This window comes from Lathyrus oleraceus, chromosome 2 (assembly GCF_024323335.1).
Source record: "Lathyrus oleraceus cultivar Zhongwan6 chromosome 2, CAAS_Psat_ZW6_1.0, whole genome shotgun sequence".
Taxonomy (NCBI): Eukaryota; Viridiplantae; Streptophyta; class Magnoliopsida; order Fabales; family Fabaceae; genus Lathyrus; species Lathyrus oleraceus.
In genome coordinates, this window is record NC_066580.1 from 466586840 (window position 1) to 466606578 (window position 19739).

General features: G+C 37.6%; 1 protein-coding gene across 1 annotated transcript; it reads left to right on the forward strand.

Moving 5' to 3' along the window:
• Nucleotides 1-15118: 15118 nt before the first annotated feature.
• Nucleotides 15119-17441, forward strand: LOC127120441 (indole-3-acetic acid-amido synthetase GH3.3). Its single transcript, XM_051050868.1, has 3 exons — nt 15119-15510; nt 15651-15752; nt 15870-17441. The coding sequence occupies exons 1-3, from the start codon at nt 15188-15190 to the stop codon at nt 17245-17247; spliced, it is 1803 nt and encodes a 600-aa protein (XP_050906825.1). The 5' UTR covers nt 15119-15187; the 3' UTR covers nt 17248-17441.
• The last annotated feature ends 2298 nt before the right edge of the window (nt 17442-19739 follow it).

The following is a 19739-nucleotide window of genomic DNA, read 5'->3' on the forward strand; positions in this document are numbered from 1 at the left end:
TACATGGACTTACAATTGCATCCTCACATAAAACAAACAAATGCATCAAGCAAAGAGAAGATGAGTGGCCAATGAAATGGTCTTATACTCACTTCCATATCATAGGAACAATGGCCAATGAATGGTCTTACAATTGTCCTCAATGGGCAAACAACAAAGATATGTCACAAAGACAAATGAAATGATCATGCACTAATGGGCAATTAATGATGATAAATGCACAAAGCATGCAAGCAGACATGTACAAATGAACTAAGTAATCAATCAACCAAAGTCATTCAGCACACTCTATAACCAAACAATTAGGCTCATACAAAGGGTGGGCATTGAAGCCAACTGGAATAGGGTTAATGATGCTCTTAACCTTGACATTGAGAGCCAAGGTGAAGCAGATGAAAGGATATGAGGGGTGTGCCTCATGCTCTTATCCCTGGTCAGGGAGAGCTTCGAATGATAGAAGGTGTGGGAGTTCAGAAAGATGGAACTCTCTCCACAAGTTAGACTCGATAGATCTTGGGTTTTTACTCACTATGCATCAACACATGTGGTGTGAGCAAGGTGAGTGACACACAGAATAGTAGGAGATAGGTTACATATCTCTTGGATTCTACCAATTGCCTTATTCAAAGGACTTTTCCTGCTTGGGACAAAAGTAAACAAGCACAAACATCGCCTCTTAAGGAGGACTTCAGACAGTTGCCTGGCCAAGTAACAGGCCAGGTCTTCCAGACTACATGAAGACAAGAGATTCTACCTTAATGCAAATGCTATCAAGCAAAGCAATGCAAGTTCTCAAAGAACTATTAGCAACTAATGGTACCTGAAATCAATCAAATAAAATCAGTATACAACTCAAATTCAAAACCAATATAAGACAAGGATCAACACAATCAGTCAAATGTGCAATGCACAAAGCTCAAAGCATATGAGCTAAGAATCCTACAAAACAAACAAGTTAGTTCATGATAATCAATCAAACTCAATCAACTTGCATTGATCTCCTTAAGGCATTTGCTTCTTAACCTGAAAAACCAAACTCAAACATGAGCAACAAGACCACTAGGACAAGCCTAGGGTCAAAAGGAGATAAAAAATCCAAAACAGCAAGTGAAAGATATCCGAAATCAAGTTCAAACAATTAAGAAACAAACCCAAGTGGTTTCACATTCATATCATTCATCATTATCATTTCACAAACAAATTAGGTCAAAGCATGTCATATAGAACCTCAAAGAAGTCAACAGAAAGACTCCACTCAAATCCAATCACAAACATTTCAATAAATCCTCAAATAATTCATGATCAAACATCACCCATAACATGATAAGCATACCAAATTTCAGCTCATTTGGATCAAAGGAAGTAGGTCAATGAAAATCAGAAAGTCAAAGCAAGTTCAAGCAAACTCATACAAAGCATCAAAACATGCACCAACTTCAATTAATCATAAAACAGAAACAACAAATGATAAATGAATGGGACCAAAGCCATGATAAACTTCAAGATGTCTACATTACTCATGCCAAATTTCACATCCATCCAATTAATAACCAGAATTTCACAAACCAAATACAAACATGTATCACAAAAAATCAACAAATGACCAAACAGGGGAGAAAATTCCAATCAAATAGGAAATGCCATCAATAATTCCAGAAAAATTTACATGTATTCTCAGCATCCATAAGTATATTCATGCAAAAATCTAGACCATTTTGAGTTCAATAAGCATGGTAATTAAAATCATGAAGTTGGACATGAATGGTGTGACACAAATTGTCACACCTCTATTCAAAAAATCATATCTCATCAACCAGCAATGATAAAATCACAAACTCTACACCAAAATCACCATGAACATGTCTAGTTTAAGCACAAAAAATTTCAGAGGCATTGGATTAAGTATCATCATTTCATAAGCAAAATGGCATGGCATACACAAAATGGACACACATGAACAAACCCTAGTACATTTAAAAATCCACACGTGCAAAAAATCTGGAAAAATCACCATAATAAACTAGAGATCATGAGGAGCATTTCACAAAAAATCCCATCAAATTTGGATTAAAATTGAGTGACTTATGAATTTTTGAAGATTGCCATGCCAAATGAAATAAATATTGAAAAAAAGAAAATGATTTAATTGAATTAATAAACGGCAATGGCAAAATTGTAATTAACCGGTCCCTTAAGTGAAACGCCGCGTTTCACTTAAGGGCGTGCCGCGTGCTTACTGGTGCATGGCCAATGAAACAGTGACCTCATGCAGCAAACCACCAAATACGATCAAACAGGGTTCTGGGTACAGAGAAATTAGGGTTTATGCTACAGTTGCCATGTTCATCATCCAAAATCCCAGCAAGAATGTAACACCCTTCTAAATACCCCAAATTATTATAATTAAAATAACAATATATATTCATCAGAGTAATTATGCCCCGAAGGGTGTCACACAATCATTTCACAACAATTATCAAAATATCCTGTCATGCTCATTTCTTTAATCAAAATAAGATTCTTTGCATAAATCGCAGCGGAATCAATTCAACATCAATGTAAAACATGTAACACAATACATGTCAATCATTCAACAACAGAAATCAAATTAATTAAAACATCCCCTCCCGATGTTACATCTATCAGAGCATGACCCATAAGAAACTACTCTAGACTCCAAGCATTAGCTTCTACTCAACTCATTTCTCGTTACCTGAAAAATAGGCGTAAGGGTGAGTTCCTCAATCAATATAATAAGCATTATAGAACAACATGTAATGCCAAGTAATTGACACATTAATTCACCCTAATTAGACTACGCATTCAGCAACAGTAATATCCATTCAAACATCATAATCAACAGTACAATTCTCCATCATATTCAATCATTAACAACACAACACACAACACACATATGATACTGGAATACATCCATTCATATCATATGCCATACATTCATTATGCAATGAGACTCTATGCATGCGGTACCGACTATTTGTGAACATATAGTTCAACCTCACCGTCCAAATCCAGGCACGGCTACCAAGCTCACTAGTCCCACTCATTTGAGACATAGTGACTCACTCACTAATTCCTCACCATGGGAATTAGCTACCACCCCAAATGGGCCAGGAAATGCACGCTAATCACCTAGCATGCAAACATCAACAACAATCCAAATGATTTACTCACTAATTCCTCACCATGGGAATTAGCTACCACCCGAAGGCCACAATATGCATGCTAATCATCTAGCAATGCAACATCAACAACAATCAAGAATAGACACATGCTCACACTCTAAGCCATAATACAGTCTATTCACAAACGTATACATTCACATCATCATGTATACCATCACACATTATCAACATAATTAATCACCAAAGCACATCATATCATGCCACATAATCAACCACAGTATTAGCCCGCTCTACTAATACCTATACCACTCAAAACAACGGGAAATGATCCCTACAACATCATATCTCAGCTAAGTACATCACTCAGCCTAAACAACCAAAAACTGCACAACAACAGTTCAGGAAAATCCCAACTCTGCCCATACGCGTACTGTCCATGCCATACGCGTATTGCCCAAACCTGGCCAACTCCATACGCGTAATGCCTACTCTCTTACGCGTATTGCGCATTTCCTCGCCCAACTCATACGCGTACCACCTATCCCATACGCGTACGCTACGCGTAACAACTTCCCATTACGCGTACCAACAGAGACCAATTCACGTTCAAAATGCCATCTTTTCCACCCATACGCGTAAGGCTTCCCCCCATACGCGTACCAACATCTCATACGCGTATTGCCTAGTGCCATACGCGTATGACCAGAGACCAGAGCTCTCAGATCTGCAATGGCTTTCTCTGCTACGAGACCTATCCAATTCAACCTTCTACAGTCCAACTTTCACACACAATTCATTCATATCATCTAACACGAATCATACACTTTCGATTTCACAAATTTCTAACCTTTCTACCTCTAATTCCTACGAATTTCGTCAATTATAATCCAAATTTTCGTTCATCTCAAAAGTTCACAAATTCAACATATATCATCCAATCAGAGGTAAAACAATGGTCTATTACTACCCAGTACATATCATCCCATAATACCCGTTAATCGATGATAAACCCCCCTTACCTGAGTTAATCCGGCAGCCTCTGAGCTCCAAGCTTCTCCTTCCTTCAACCTTCGTTCTCTGGTTCTCTTTTTGCCCTTTCTGCCTCTTTTCCCCTTTCACGTGAAACCTTTTTCCAAAAAAATTGGGACTTTTTATTATTCCAACTTATATACTCCAATAATATTATTCCACTAAATAATTATCCCAATAATTATTATTCCAAAATAATAATAAAATAATAATAATCCAAACTTCCAATTATTCAATTAAATTAATAAATAAAATATTAATTTAAATTAAATAATTAGCTTAGTTTAATTGGGGTGTTACAACTCTCCCCCACTAAAAGAGTTTTCGTCCTCGAAAACATACCTCAAGCGAACAGCTCCGGATAAGACTCCTTCATCTGACTCTCAAGTTCCCAAGTCGCATTGCCACCTGCTGGTCCTCCCCAAGCTACCTTCACTAAGGCAATCTCTTTACCCCGCAATTGCTTCAATTCTCGATCCTCGATCCTCATAGGTGATGTTTCAACCGTCAGGTTATCTCTCACCTGTACATCATCTATTTGGACTACATGCGACGGATCATGAATGTATCTCCTCAACTGAGACACATGGAAAACATCATGCAAATTCGCAAGTGACGGCGGTAAAGCGATACGATAGGCTACCTCTCCTATCCTCTCCAAAATCTGATAAGGACCAATAAATCGAGGTGTCAACTTCTTCGACTTCAAAGCCCGACCAACACCAGTTATCGGAGTAACACGAAGAAACACATGATCTCCCTCTTGGAACTCAAGTGACTTCCTCCTCTTATCATGATAACCCTTCTGACGACTCTGAGCAATTCTCATCTTCTCCTGAATCATCTTAATCTTTTCCGTAGTCTGTTGAACAATCTCCGGTCCAACCACAACACTCTCACCGGACTCATACCAACATAAAGGTGTCCGACATCTCCTACCATACAAAGCTTCAAACGGTGCCATGCCAATACTCGAATGAAAACTATTGTTGTAGGTAAACTCAATCAAAGGCAAATAACCGTCCCAAGCACCTCCCTTCTCCAAAACACACGCTCTCAAAAGATCCTCTAGCGACTGAATCGTCCTCTCAGTCTGACCATCAGTCTGCGGATGATATGCAGAACTCAATCTCAGCTTAGTTCCCAAAGATCTCTGCAACCCTTCCCAAAACTTCGATGTAAATCTAGGATCTCTGTCCGAAACAATACTCGACGGAATACCATGCAAACTTACAATCTTCTCAATATACAACTCGGCTAATCTCTCTAACGGATAATCCATTCTGATCGGAATGAAATGAGCCGACTTCGTCAATCTATCAACAATCACCCAGATAGCCTCAAAATTCTTACTCGTCCTCGGTAAACCCGAAACAAAATCCATACTGATACTATCCCACTTCCACTCTGGAATAGCCAACGGTTGCATTAGCCCAGACGGCTTCTGGTGCTCAATCTTTGACTTCTGACAAGTCAAACAGGAATACACAAAACTTGCAATTTCTCTTTTCATTCCCGGCCACCAAAATAATCTTTTCAAATCATGATACATCTTCGTAGCTCCAGGATGAATACTCAAACCACTACGATGTCCTTCTTCAAGAATACTCTTCTTAAGTCCTGTAACATCTGGAATACACACCCGACTACCAAATTTCAAAATACCATTCTCATCAACTCTGAATTCACCACCTTGACCTTGATTCACTAACGTCAACTTATCAACCAAAAGCATATCGGATTTCTGACCCTCTCTGATCTCGTCCAGAATACCACTTGTTAACTTCAACATTCCCAATTTAACACTATTGTGGGTACTCTCACACACCAAACTCAAGTCTCTAAACTGCTCAATTAAATCCAATTCCTTAACCATTAACATAGACATATGCAATGATTTCCGACTCAATGCATCAGCTACTACATTTGCTTTACCCGGATGGTAATTCAAACCAAAGTCATAATCCTTCAGAAACTCTAACCATCTCCTCTGTCTCATATTCAGCTCTTTCTGATCAAACAAATACTTTAAACTCTTATGGTCACTGAAAACCTCAAATCTCGATCCATACAAATAATGCCTCCACAACTTCAGAACAAATACCACAGCTGCCAACTCTAAATCGTGTGTCGGATAGTTCCTCTCATGAACCCTTAGCTGTCTCGAAGCATAAGCTATAACCTGCTTATTCTGCATCAACACACCACCTAAACCCAACAATGAAGCATCACAATAAACCTCAAATAATTCCGACGAACTCGGTAATATCAGAATAGGAGCAGTAGTTAACCTTCTCTTTAACTCTTGGAAACCTTCTTCGCATTTTGAATCCCAAACAAACGCTTGCCCCTTTCTAGTCAACATTGTCAACGGTAACGCCAACTTAGAGAATCCCTCAATAAACTTCCTATAGTAACCTGCCAGTCCAAGAAAACTTCTTATTTCAGAAACTGACTTCGGAGCTTCCCACTTAGATACCGCTTCTATCTTAGAAGGATCAACGGCAACACCACCTCTGGAAATCACATGGCCAAGAAAACTAACTTCTTCTAACCAAAATTCACACTTCGACAGTTTAGCAAATAACTTCTTTTCTCGTAGAACTCCCAAAACCACTCTCAAATGCTCAGCATGCTCTTCTTCAGATTTCGAATACACCAAAATGTCATCAATAAACACCACAACAAACTGATCTAGGTACGGGTGGAAAATCCTATTCATATACTCCATAAATACTCCAGGTGCATTAGTCACACCAAAAGGCATTACAGAATACTCATAATGTCCATACCTTGTTCTGAAAGCAGTCTTCTGAATATCTTCAGTTTTCACACGTATCTGATGATACCCAGATCTCAAGTCTATCTTGCTGAACACACTTGCACCAACCAACTGATCCATCAAATCATCAATCCTCGGTAAAGGATACCGATTCTTGATCGTCACTTTATTCAGTTGTCTGTAGTCCACACACAACCTCATAGTACCTTCTTTCTTCTTAACCAACAACACTGGTGCACCCCACGGTGACACACTCGGACGAATAAATTTCTTATCCAACAAATCTTCCAACTGACTCTTCAATTCAGTTAACTCAACAGCAGACATACGGTACGGAGCCATCGATATCGGCCTAGTACCAGGTACCAATTCAATCGAGAACTCAACTTCGCGCTCTGGCGGTAATTCATTCACCTCTTCCGGAAACACATCAGGAAAATCACACACCACAGCTAGATCGCCAATCACCAGTTTATCTTTAGTCTCCAGAGTCGCTAACAGCATAAACAACTCTGCCCCATCAGCTACTTCCTCATTCACTTGCCTTGCTGATAGAAACAAACTCTTTCCCTCCTCAATCTCAGGAAATATCACAGTCTTATCAAAACAATTGATAGAAACCCGGTTAAACACCAACCAGTTCATACCCAAGATAACATCAATCTGCACTAATGGAAGACACACAAGGTCCATTCTAAAATCTCTACCAAAAATATTCAAAGGACAACTCAAACAAACCGAAGTAGTAGTCACTGAACCCTTCGCAGGAGTATCAATCACCATACTTCCATGCATCTCAGATATCTCTAACTTAAGCTTCACAGCACAATCCACAGATATAAAAGAATGAGTCGCACCTGTGTCAATAATAGCTATAAGAGGAAAGCCATTAATATAACACGTACCTCGGATCAAACGATCATCTGCAAAAGTCTCAGAACCTGATAAAGCAAAAACCTTGCCTCCTGACTGATTCTCTTTCTTTGGCTTAGGACACTGCGGACTGATATGACCTACCTCTCCACAGTTGAAGCAAGTCACAGTCTTCAACCGGCAATCTGCAGCCAAATGACCACCTTTTCCACATTTGTAACACTTCTTCTCATTACTGGTACACTCATGGATACGATGTCCAGCCTGACCACATCTGTAACACTTAACAGGAGCACTAGAATCTCCCCCACTAGTCCTCTTCGTCCCACTCTGCCTCTGAAAACCTTTGCCAGCTGCATACGGTTTTCCACGATCCATCTGATTCTTGCCTCTCCTATCAACTCTCTGCTGATAGCTCTCAGCTCTTGCCTTGGAATCCTGTTCGAAAATCCTGCAACAGTCAACCAAATCAGAAAACACTCTAATCCTTTGATATCCAATGGCCTGCTTGATCTCGGGACGCAACCCGTTCTCAAACTTCACGCACTTGGAAAATTCCCCAGCAGCCTCAGCATAGGGAGTATAATACTTAGACAACTCTGTGAACTTAGCAGCATACTCCGTAACAGACCGGTTACCCTGCTTCAATTCCAAGAACTCTATCTCTTTCTTTCCTCTGACATCTTCGGGAAAATACTTCCTCAGAAATCTCTCTCTGAATACAACCCAAGTAATCTCAGCATCTCCAGCAGCTTCCAACTCAGTGCGGGTAGCAACCCACCAATCATCAGCTTCTTCTGACAGCATATGTGTACCGAACCTGACCTTCTGGTTATCGGCACACTCAGTTACTCTGAAGATCCTCTCTATCTCCTTCAACCACTTCTGAGCACCATCTGGATCGTATGCTCCTTTGAACATTGGAGGATTGTTCTTCTGGAACTCACTCAACTGACGAGCAGCTCCCATTCCCACAACATTTGGATTCCCTCCAAGTACTCCAGCTAGCATACCCAGAGCCTCAGCAATCGCAGCATCATCTCTACCTCTTCCAGCCATCTCTATTCTGAAAACCCAAACAAGCTAAACAATAAGTGCTGATAGGGTTAAACAACACCTATCCCGTACAGGGGAAACAGAATAACTACGACTCGACACGACCGACTATGCTCTGATACCACTAATGTAACACCCTTCTAAATACCCCAAATTATTATAATTAAAATAACAATATATATTCATCAGAGTAATTATGCCCCGAAGGGTGTCACACAATCATTTCACAACAATTATCAAAATATCCTGTCATGCTCATTTCTTTAATCAAAATAAGATTCTTTGCATAAATCGCAGCGGAATCAATTCAACATCAATGTAAAACATGTAACACAATACATGTCAATCATTCAACAACAGAAATCAAATTAATTAAAACATCCCCTCCCGATGTTACATCTATCAGAGCATGACCCATAAGAAACTACTCTAGACTCCAAGCATTAGCTTCTACTCAACTCATTTCTCGTTACCTGAAAAATAGGCGTAAGGGTGAGTTCCTCAATCAATATAATAAGCATTATAGAACAACATGTAATGCCAAGTAATTGACACATTAATTCACCCTAATTAGACTACGCATTCAGCAACAGTAATATCCATTCAAACATCATAATCAACAGTACAATTCTCCATCATATTCAATCATTAACAACACAACACACAACACACATATGATACTGGAATACATCCATTCATATCATATGCCATACATTCATTATGCAATGAGACTCTATGCATGCGGTACCGACTATTTGTGAACATATAGTTCAACCTCACCGTCCAAATCCAGGCACGGCTACCAAGCTCACTAGTCCCACTCATTTGAGACATAGTGACTCACTCACTAATTCCTCACCATGGGAATTAGCTACCACCCCAAATGGGCCAGGAAATGCACGCTAATCACCTAGCATGCAAACATCAACAACAATCCAAATGATTTACTCACTAATTCCTCACCATGGGAATTAGCTACCACCCGAAGGCCACAATATGCATGCTAATCATCTAGCAATGCAACATCAACAACAATCAAGAATAGACACATGCTCACACTCTAAGCCATAATACAGTCTATTCACAAACGTATACATTCACATCATCATGTATACCATCACACATTATCAACATAATTAATCACCAAAGCACATCATATCATGCCACATAATCAACCACAGTATTAGCCCGCTCTACTAATACCTATACCACTCAAAACAACGGGAAATGATCCCTACAACATCATATCTCAGCTAAGTACATCACTCAGCCTAAACAACCAAAAACTGCACAACAACAGTTCAGGAAAATCCCAACTCTGCCCATACGCGTACTGTCCATGCCATACGCGTATTGCCCAAACCTGGCCAACTCCATACGCGTAATGCCTACTCTCTTACGCGTATTGCGCATTTCCTCGCCCAACTCATACGCGTACCACCTATCCCATACGCGTACGCTACGCGTAACAACTTCCCATTACGCGTACCAACAGAGACCAATTCACGTTCAAAATGCCATCTTTTCCACCCATACGCGTAAGGCTTCCCCCCATACGCGTACCAACATCTCATACGCGTATTGCCTAGTGCCATACGCGTATGACCAGAGACCAGAGCTCTCAGATCTGCAATGGCTTTCTCTGCTACGAGACCTATCCAATTCAACCTTCTACAGTCCAACTTTCACACACAATTCATTCATATCATCTAACACGAATCATACACTTTCGATTTCACAAATTTCTAACCTTTCTACCTCTAATTCCTACGAATTTCGTCAATTATAATCCAAATTTTCGTTCATCTCAAAAGTTCACAAATTCAACATATATCATCCAATCAGAGGTAAAACAATGGTCTATTACTACCCAGTACATATCATCCCATAATACCCGTTAATCGATGATAAACCCCCCTTACCTGAGTTAATCCGGCAGCCTCTGAGCTCCAAGCTTCTCCTTCCTTCAACCTTCGTTCTCTGGTTCTCTTTTTGCCCTTTCTGCCTCTTTTCCCCTTTCACGTGAAACCTTTTTCCAAAAAAATTGGGACTTTTTATTATTCCAACTTATATACTCCAATAATATTATTCCACTAAATAATTATCCCAATAATTATTATTCCAAAATAATAATAAAATAATAATAATCCAAACTTCCAATTATTCAATTAAATTAATAAATAAAATATTAATTTAAATTAAATAATTAGCTTAGTTTAATTGGGGTGTTACAAAGAACACTTGGCAACCAAAATCAAAAAGCGACATACCAATCAACTCATCTTGCAGTGTACATCAATAATCTAACCCTAGTTTTCACTAACTCGAGCTAACATGAAAGAACTAAGCACAACAACATTTGACCAACAAACTTTAAATCAACATTTCACTCTCAATACTTAACTAAAATCCAAACCATAACATTCAGTGAACTCAGCATGGCAAGATCTATCCAAAGCACAACATGATTTCAAGAATAATGAGGTTCGAAAGTTCACCTGATTTGAAGAGCAGTGGTGAAATCGTGGTTTTCTGGCTGTGTTGAGCTGAAACAGATGCACAATGATGTTCCAAATGATGAATGAACAACGAATTTTAGCTCAACAACCCTTGAGGCGGCTCCAATCGATACTTGCCATGGAAGAACTTCAATGCAACAGTGCTGGAAATGGCTCTACAGTTGTGGAATGATGCTTGCAAAGGCTTCCAAAAGGATGGTAGATGATGGCACAATGGACAAGAGCACGAGTCCTTTGAAGATTTTTTCAGAAAAATCCAAGTAAGGAAATGAGAGTTTTTGAGAGGAAATGAATTTCAGATCTGATTTGTGAATAGTGGTTAGGGTTTTTCAGTCTGAAATGAGTCATATATACTCTGATTAACAATGCCTAAACTTGGTTAATGGAATGGTAATTGAATTTAGCTTAAATGAAGTGTTTTGGTTAATTGGTGAAATTACTCAAATTGCATGTGCATGGCATGCTACAGTGCGAAAATGGGCTTAGGCACACTCCAAATGTGGTTTTCAGTCATTTGCAATTGGTAGAATATGTGGACAATGATTAATTTGAAAGTCCATTTTTCACCCCTCTCTTTTTAAATTCAATGCACTTGAAAAAGGCCATTTTGATTGGAAGATTTTTGGTGAAATGTGATGAAGGATTTGGATAGAGCATGTCAAATGTGACTTGTAGCAAAAAACCTCACTCAATTTGGCCAAATGGTTTGAAAGTTATCTCACTTTGAAGTTCAAAAAATCATGAGAATGATTTGATCATAACTTGCCAACCACACATGAGAAATGAGTGTTCTTGGACTTTTTGGAAATGGGAGGACAAGATCTTCAACTTTCATGTTGGACAAAAATTCATTTGAAGCTTGTATGATGAAGTAATTTTGAGGAGAAGAACTTTCCATTTTTGGCAAATTCCAATTACAGGTCAACTTACTATTTTTGGAAACTTTTTATCTGACCTTAAATTCTTCACTGTGGATGTTTGACATGTTATATGAGGGTTATATGGACATGAATGAGACCTCTCAAACCAATTCCCACCATCAAATCACTGATTAAATGCACAGTTGACCACAGTTGACTTTGCTAGGGTTTTGGTTGACTGAACCATGTTCTGATGAGTTCCAAGTCCCTACCACTTGAGATCTTGATTCAAAATGATGTCACAACTCATATGAACTCTTAATGAATGATCATGGTGCCCAAATTCTTCAAGAATGGCCACCATCTATTGCTCAATGACTGATTTGACTATTTTGACCTAGTTTGCTTCATCTGCAAGTAGCATGGTTAGATGACAATATTTTTGTACCTTTGGTTAATAGACAGATGAAAAGCAATGATATACAAATGCAATACATGCTTGGTGATCAAGAACCACACTCACAAGATAACCCACCCACTAGGAGGGAAGCAAAGGTGCACAAAGATCCTTGAGGCAATGGTATGATATGATATGATGCCATGAGGGATCTTAGGGACAAAATTGGGGTCTTACAGGTATGTTCTAGGGATGAACTACAACAAATATCTCAAACACGTTATAACAGTCTATCAAAATGTTATAGATCACCTTGGACTAGACGATGTATTACAACTAAACAACTTATCATCTCGTTAATTTAGTTTTAATATTACCAATTTACAAATTTCTAATCATCTATTTTTCCTCTACAGTTTATCTAGAGGTCGTTTCTGGATCTCTACCATGAGATTAACCCCGAGGATGCTGCAGTTTGGACTGCAAAAACAATAATCACCAGGGTCACTACCATGAAGATGCACTAGAGTGACCATGTCAAACTGCAATTCGACATGCATCAACAAATCCCAGATCCCCCGACATGTTTGAGACAACGACATCAACTAATAGTCGATGCCTAATGGATTTATTTCGATTGGAAAGAGTTTGTTAGGAAGGTATGTCGTCAATGGAAACACTGATATCAACAGATCATAAACAAACATATCATGCATGATGCTAGACCAACTCAAAATTATATGAATTGGTATAGATCGATTACAACAACACAGTTTGTGCCTGACCCGAGGTATTTAATCGACCTACGCCAACGATCTTCATCATCATATGCCCAACAACTGACCCCCGCCCAACAACCATCCCCACAACATTACCAAACCTAACAATATTTTCAACCCACCCAAACCCAACAACCAACCCCACAACATCACCATACCAGATACACATAACAACCAGTTGAACATGATTACGAACCCCCATACACCTAACCCTGCAACCAATTCATGCCACACATCCAAACACAAAACCAAGAGCATGACCAATATCACCAACAACCTTATGCCTCCACCACATCTTACTATAGTCCTGATGAGACATATAATTCCACCCCATCCTACCATAGCACCCAACCAATATACACGTAAACATCACACCACCAAAACACCCAGATATCACATTGCCAAAACACCCAACTAAAACATGCCCTTCACACCACAAGAAACATTACTTCGTTTCCAAAACGATTAAATGTCCAAATTCAACCAACCAACTCGCACACACGTAACCCAACTAACACGGGTAAATACGTCAACACGGGCACTAGACTCAATTACAGAAGCACCGACTACCGGGGAGATATGATCGAAGATTTGTTAGATAACACTAATATCCCAGGAACTTCGCACCAACCATCTTTGGCTCATGTCAATACTAGGAGATCCCAAACACCTTAGAGAAATCGTAGAAGACTTCGAAGAAAAGCGAATGCGGCAGAGTGTAGAACCGATGCGTTATGATCGAGCGAGTCATTAAATTTCTCTCTAATCATTATGTAATTCCATTTGATGGAATAATATCATAATTTATTTTTTTATAAAATATTTTATTTATAATTATTTTGTTACTAAAGTAATTTAAAAGAATCAACACGACACATGAACCACATTCAATGACGCATGCTCTTAAATGTTGCATGCATGCAACATCCATTAGCTACTCACCAAGACACGCGTCATAGACTATGGCCTGTTAGATAAAAAAATAAGTATATGTACCAAAGACAATGTCATATCTTCTTTGGGGACAATTTTATTTTGTTTGAAATAAAATTCGAATAACATGAATTGCTTTTATTAATAATTCTAAAAACATCAAAACCAGTTATAAAAACTTAATAAATAGTACTATTGATCTTCAAAATTATTTTACTTTTCTTATTTTCTCTTAATTTGTTTAAAATACTATTATCACATTAAAAAATATAATTTTAAAATTTGTCTCCTTTAAGAAGAAAAACAGAATATTTTTATTACAGCAAGTATTCTTTATTTGCTGTAACAACTCTATCCTTATTTAACTTTGTGTTGTCTCTTGCCGAACTAAATGAGCTACAAGAATTCTCCAAGCCGGCACCCATCCTTTTCAGTGAGTAACAAACCTGCAACTAAATGGCCGCGTGGTTTCGCTGACGACTACTCTTAGACAATTTTTTGCTGACATGGCCAAACATATGGACCCCACCTGTCGGCCATTATCCTTCCTCTCTACGTGTTTTTGGTCCCACATGTCTCCCCTTGATGTGCACAACAACAATTGCTTTTACTTTTTTGTCTCCTTAACCCACCCATTCAATCCTTATACGTCCTTCCAAATGTACTATTTCCTCCGGCTTGCCTACGTGGCGGCGTAAACATTAACCTGGACACCGATGACGTGGCTATAAATACCTCTTCTTCATTCATTCTTCTCTCATCTCACTCAAATTTCCTCTTTCGGTTGCATTCACTCCAGCTCTTTCTTCTTTCATCATGACTGTTGAATCTGAAATGTTTCTGCAACCTCCTTCTTCCATTGATGATAACAGCTTAAGCAATTCTCTTCAGTTCATTGAAGAAATGACAATTAACACAGACCCCGTTCAAGAGAGAGTTATCACCGAGATTCTCTCTCAAAACGGAGAAACCGAGTACTTGAGACGGTTTGAACTTAACGGTGCTACTGACCGTGAAACCTTCAAATCCAAAGTCCCGGTTATCTCATATGAAGATCTGTTACCGGATATTCAACGCATTGCTAACGGTGACACTTCTCCTATCTTGTCCGCTCATCCAATCTCCGAGTTTCTCACAAGGTTCATTATACTAGTCTCTCTCTTCATTTACAAAGCATTAGTAATATTTTTTCAATTTTGCAATCATGCTTCAATGAGTATATGTAATAAATAGTAATAATAAAAGTAAGTTAATTAATCAAACGGTGTGAAAACTACAGCTCAGGAACCTCTGCTGGTGAGAGAAAATTGATGCCTACAATTCACCAAGAAATGGACCGTCGTCAGTTACTTTACAGTCTACTCATGCCAGTGATGAATCAGTAGGTTTTTGTTTTTTTTTTCCCTATTCATATTTCATACTATAAATTAATAATAACATTAGTTTGTTAATTGTTGATTAGTACTAACTTTTTTCTTGATTTGGTTTTTTGAAATAGATATGTGCCAGATTTGGACAAAGGAAAAGCACTTCATTTCCTTTTCATCAAAGCAGAAACAAAAACCCCAAGTGGGTTAGTAGCACGTCCAGTTTTAACAGCTTACTACAAAAGTGAACAGTTCAAGAAAAGACCATTTGACCCTTACAATGTCCTAACAAGCCCAAACGAAGCCATCTTATGTCCCGATTCATTCCAAAGCATGTACACACAGATGCTCTGTGGGCTCATCATGCGCCATGAAGTCCTCCGAGTCGGAGCGGTTTTCGCTTCCGGGCTTCTCCGGGCCATTAGGTTTCTTCAGCTGAACTGGGCTCAATTAGCCCATGATATCTCCACTGGTACCCTAAACCCAAAAATCACAGACCCTTCCATCAAAGAATGCATGTCGAAAATACTGAAACCGAACCCCGAACTTGCCGATTTCATAACAAAAGAATGCTCCGGAGAGAATTGGGAACGTATAATCCCTCGTATTTGGCCTAACACAAAGTACCTTGAAGTTATAGTCACAGGTGCTATGGCTCAGTACATTCCAACTCTTGATTATTACAGTGGTAACCTTCCAAAACCATGTACAATGTACGCTTCATCCGAATGTTATTTTGGTCTTAACCTTAAACCTATGTCGGAACCAAATGAAGTTTCGTACACTATCATGCCTAACATGGGTTACTTTGAGTTTCTACCACATGATGACTCATCACCTATAACTCTCTCACGTGACTCACCACCAAAACTCGTGGATCTCGCTGACGTGGAACTCGGTAAATTCTACGAACTTATCATAACAACTTATTCTGGTCTTTGTCGTTACAGAGTTGGTGATATCCTTCAAGTCACCGGATTCTATAACACTGATCCACAGTTCAAATTCGTGAGGAGAAAGAACGTGCTGTTGAGCATTGAAGCAGACAAAACCGACGAATCAGAGCTTCAAAAAGCCATTGAAAACGCTTCTGAGTTGTTGAAAGAGTTCAACACAAGCGTTGTTGAGTACACTAGTTTCGCCGATGCGAAATCCATTCCTGGACATTATGTTATTTACTGGGAGCTTCTGATAAAGGAATCATCAAATCCTCCTACTGATGAAGTTTTGAACAAATGTTGTTTGGTTATGGAAGAGTCTTTGAACACTGTTTATAGACAAGGACGAGTCGCTGATAATTCTATTGGACCATTAGAGATACGTGTGGTGAAGAATGGGACATTTGAAGAATTGATGGATTACGCTATTTCTCGTGGTGCATCGATTAATCAGTATAAAGTTCCAAGGTGCGTGAGCTTCACGCCCATAATGGAGCTTCTTGATTCTAGGGTTGTTTCCTTTCATTTTAGTCCTTCTCCACCTCATTGGACTCCAGAACGACGTCGTTGAAGGGGTTGGCATAACGTGTGTAACATGCAGACATGTATTACACGAGATCAATCTATAATAGTAGCAGTAATAATAGTAGTAATAAGAATAGTAATAAAGGGTAAAATGGGAAATTTACCAGATGGATTGTGTGTAAGAAAAGTACCTTGTATGTGTAATTTTTGTTGAGTTGATATTTCAAAAGTGTTTGATCATGTTTTTTCTTTATGCTTTTTGTAATGTTTTTTTGTTGTGTCTTTGTTAAAAGTGTTGTGTTAAAAGTGTTATGTTTTTTATTTTTTTAAAAACTTTTTGCGTTTGTGTGTTGTGTTACAGTTCAATGGTTTCAAACGGGTGTGCATGATGTTATTTATGTCGTGCAAATGCGTGTTTGTTTTTAGTCTGGAAGTGATGTATCTTATCAAAGTTAAAAGGCGTTTAGAATTTGAAACGACGTTTAAAGCTAAAATTATCGAAACCGTTCATGTTTAGTGCTTTTGGATTTTATGAGAAATAGTATAGTCTTGATGTGATGAATGATCAAAGTATTGGATGTAACAGTTTCTTAAGATGATTAGTTACACTAACACTCCATTTGGCTAAAAAAGCACCTAGTCGGTGATAACCTAGTTTAAGAGGAGTGAGTTAATCATGTTTAATAAAATAAATGATTAAATTAGTTGATAAATATGAAAAAGTTGGAACAAGAATATGAGAAATTGAAAACGTAACAAACTTTATGTCTTTTATTATAAAGTTTGAAATTTGGTGCAATTATGATATTTTTGAATAGGCTCTATGCGGGTGTATTTTTATGCACGTGCTAGATATTCTGTCTGTTGCACTAGGTTTATATATATATTTAAAAAATTAAATATTGTGAAAACGAAGTAATTAAGTTTCTTGTTTGAGGCATAATGTTTTTGGAAGCATTCTTACAAACAAAAGTCAGAAGAGATGCACTGGTACATATGGTTTAGTGCGTGTCAGTGTGAAGGGAGGTTGATTACTGTCACATTTGACAGCCTTAATATTATTTTGCAATAAATACTCTGTTAGTTTAGATTAAACTTTGGTAGCCTTTTTAACTAACATCTTTGACTGTATTTTCCTCATCATCTCATGTTGATATTTATAGAGATGTTTTACTAGTATTTAACATAATAAAATTATATCATTGTGTAATTTGATTGGAGAAATTAAAAAATAAATTAGAGGTGGTTTTTTTTTCTTCTAATTTTTTATAATTTTAAATGAAAATACCTACTACTATATATGACAGAAAAATATAATAACTAACAAATGATGAATAAATGATAAAAAATATTTATTTGTTAGTTTTCTCATGAGCCTTATTCACGATCATAATGTATCAACTGTATAAGATATCAAAATAATGCAAAAGAAGGGGTCAAGGAATATCAAAATTTAAATCATGATTTTCATCATTATGTGGAATGTGTTTTTCTTAGAGAATAATTGACCATATTTTGTCAGAAGGGTCGGTGACATAAAATACTTGTTTTACTTGAGATGCTATGATGAATGGTTTGGTCATATACGTTATCTTGTCAAGGTCGACCCGTGTGAATCTTAACTCATCAGTTTGTACACTAGTGTTACTCTCATTCCACTTGTATTTAAATAAAGACACTTTGAATATAACATAATCAATCTCTCAAATCTCCTCAATGACCCAAAAGTAAGGTCTAGATGTGATTATAGGACTCTTATCTTTGGAACTAGAGAAGTACATGAATTTAGCCTCAACTATAACCCCATTATTTTGCATTGTACTACAACCATCTTTTGATTTTGTATAAAAAAAAATTCCTAATGTCATATACAGTCCAAATTACTACCTTAAATTTACGTATGTATGACATCTATTTAATTGTCTTGGATGCACCATCATCATTAAATTTTTTTTCATAAAACAAATTTATTAAATTCTTGTTATCCTCTTTCAACAACTACTTGTCTCTCATTCGGGGGTATTTTTCCTAAATATTTCTATTTGGTCTCATAGCTAGGATTCGACAAATTGTTACCTTCTATAAGCATTTATTTAAGCAACTCAAACAATTATGTGAAATATTTTTCCGTCCATGCACTTTTTGCCGTCAGATTAAACAATTTTAACACTGACAATCATGTAAAGTTTATGCACCCTTTATATAACAACACATCCTTGTCACTTACATAAAGTATCATAAATATGAGATTTCCTATACGAATCTCTTCTAATATCACATACATGAACGGAGGTATGTATAGTGATATGGGGGCATGTGCCCCCACTAAATTTTAAAAAAAAATATTTAAATACAATTATACAAAATTTATTTAAAATAATATAATCCTTCAATTAATTAAAGGATATTCTTGCTATTAAAAATTACATATAAGCACATGTTATATAAATAATAGTTTAGAGTCTCGTCAAAGACATATATATATATATATATATATATATATATATATATATATATATATATATATATATATATATA

What these genes read in the sequence shown, in the direction of transcription:
- LOC127120441 (XM_051050868.1), top strand. Translation starts at nt 15,188, where the DNA reads ATGACTGTTGAATCTGAAATGTTTCTGCAACCTCCTTCTTCCATTGAT. An exon ending in ATCTCCGAGTTTCTCACAAG is followed by an intron (nt 15,511 to 15,650) that starts GTTCATTATACT and finishes TGAAAACTACAG; the next exon opens with CTCAGGAACCTCTGCTGGTG. An exon ending in CTCATGCCAGTGATGAATCA is followed by an intron (nt 15,753 to 15,869) that starts GTAGGTTTTTGT and finishes TTTTTGAAATAG; the next exon opens with ATATGTGCCAGATTTGGACA.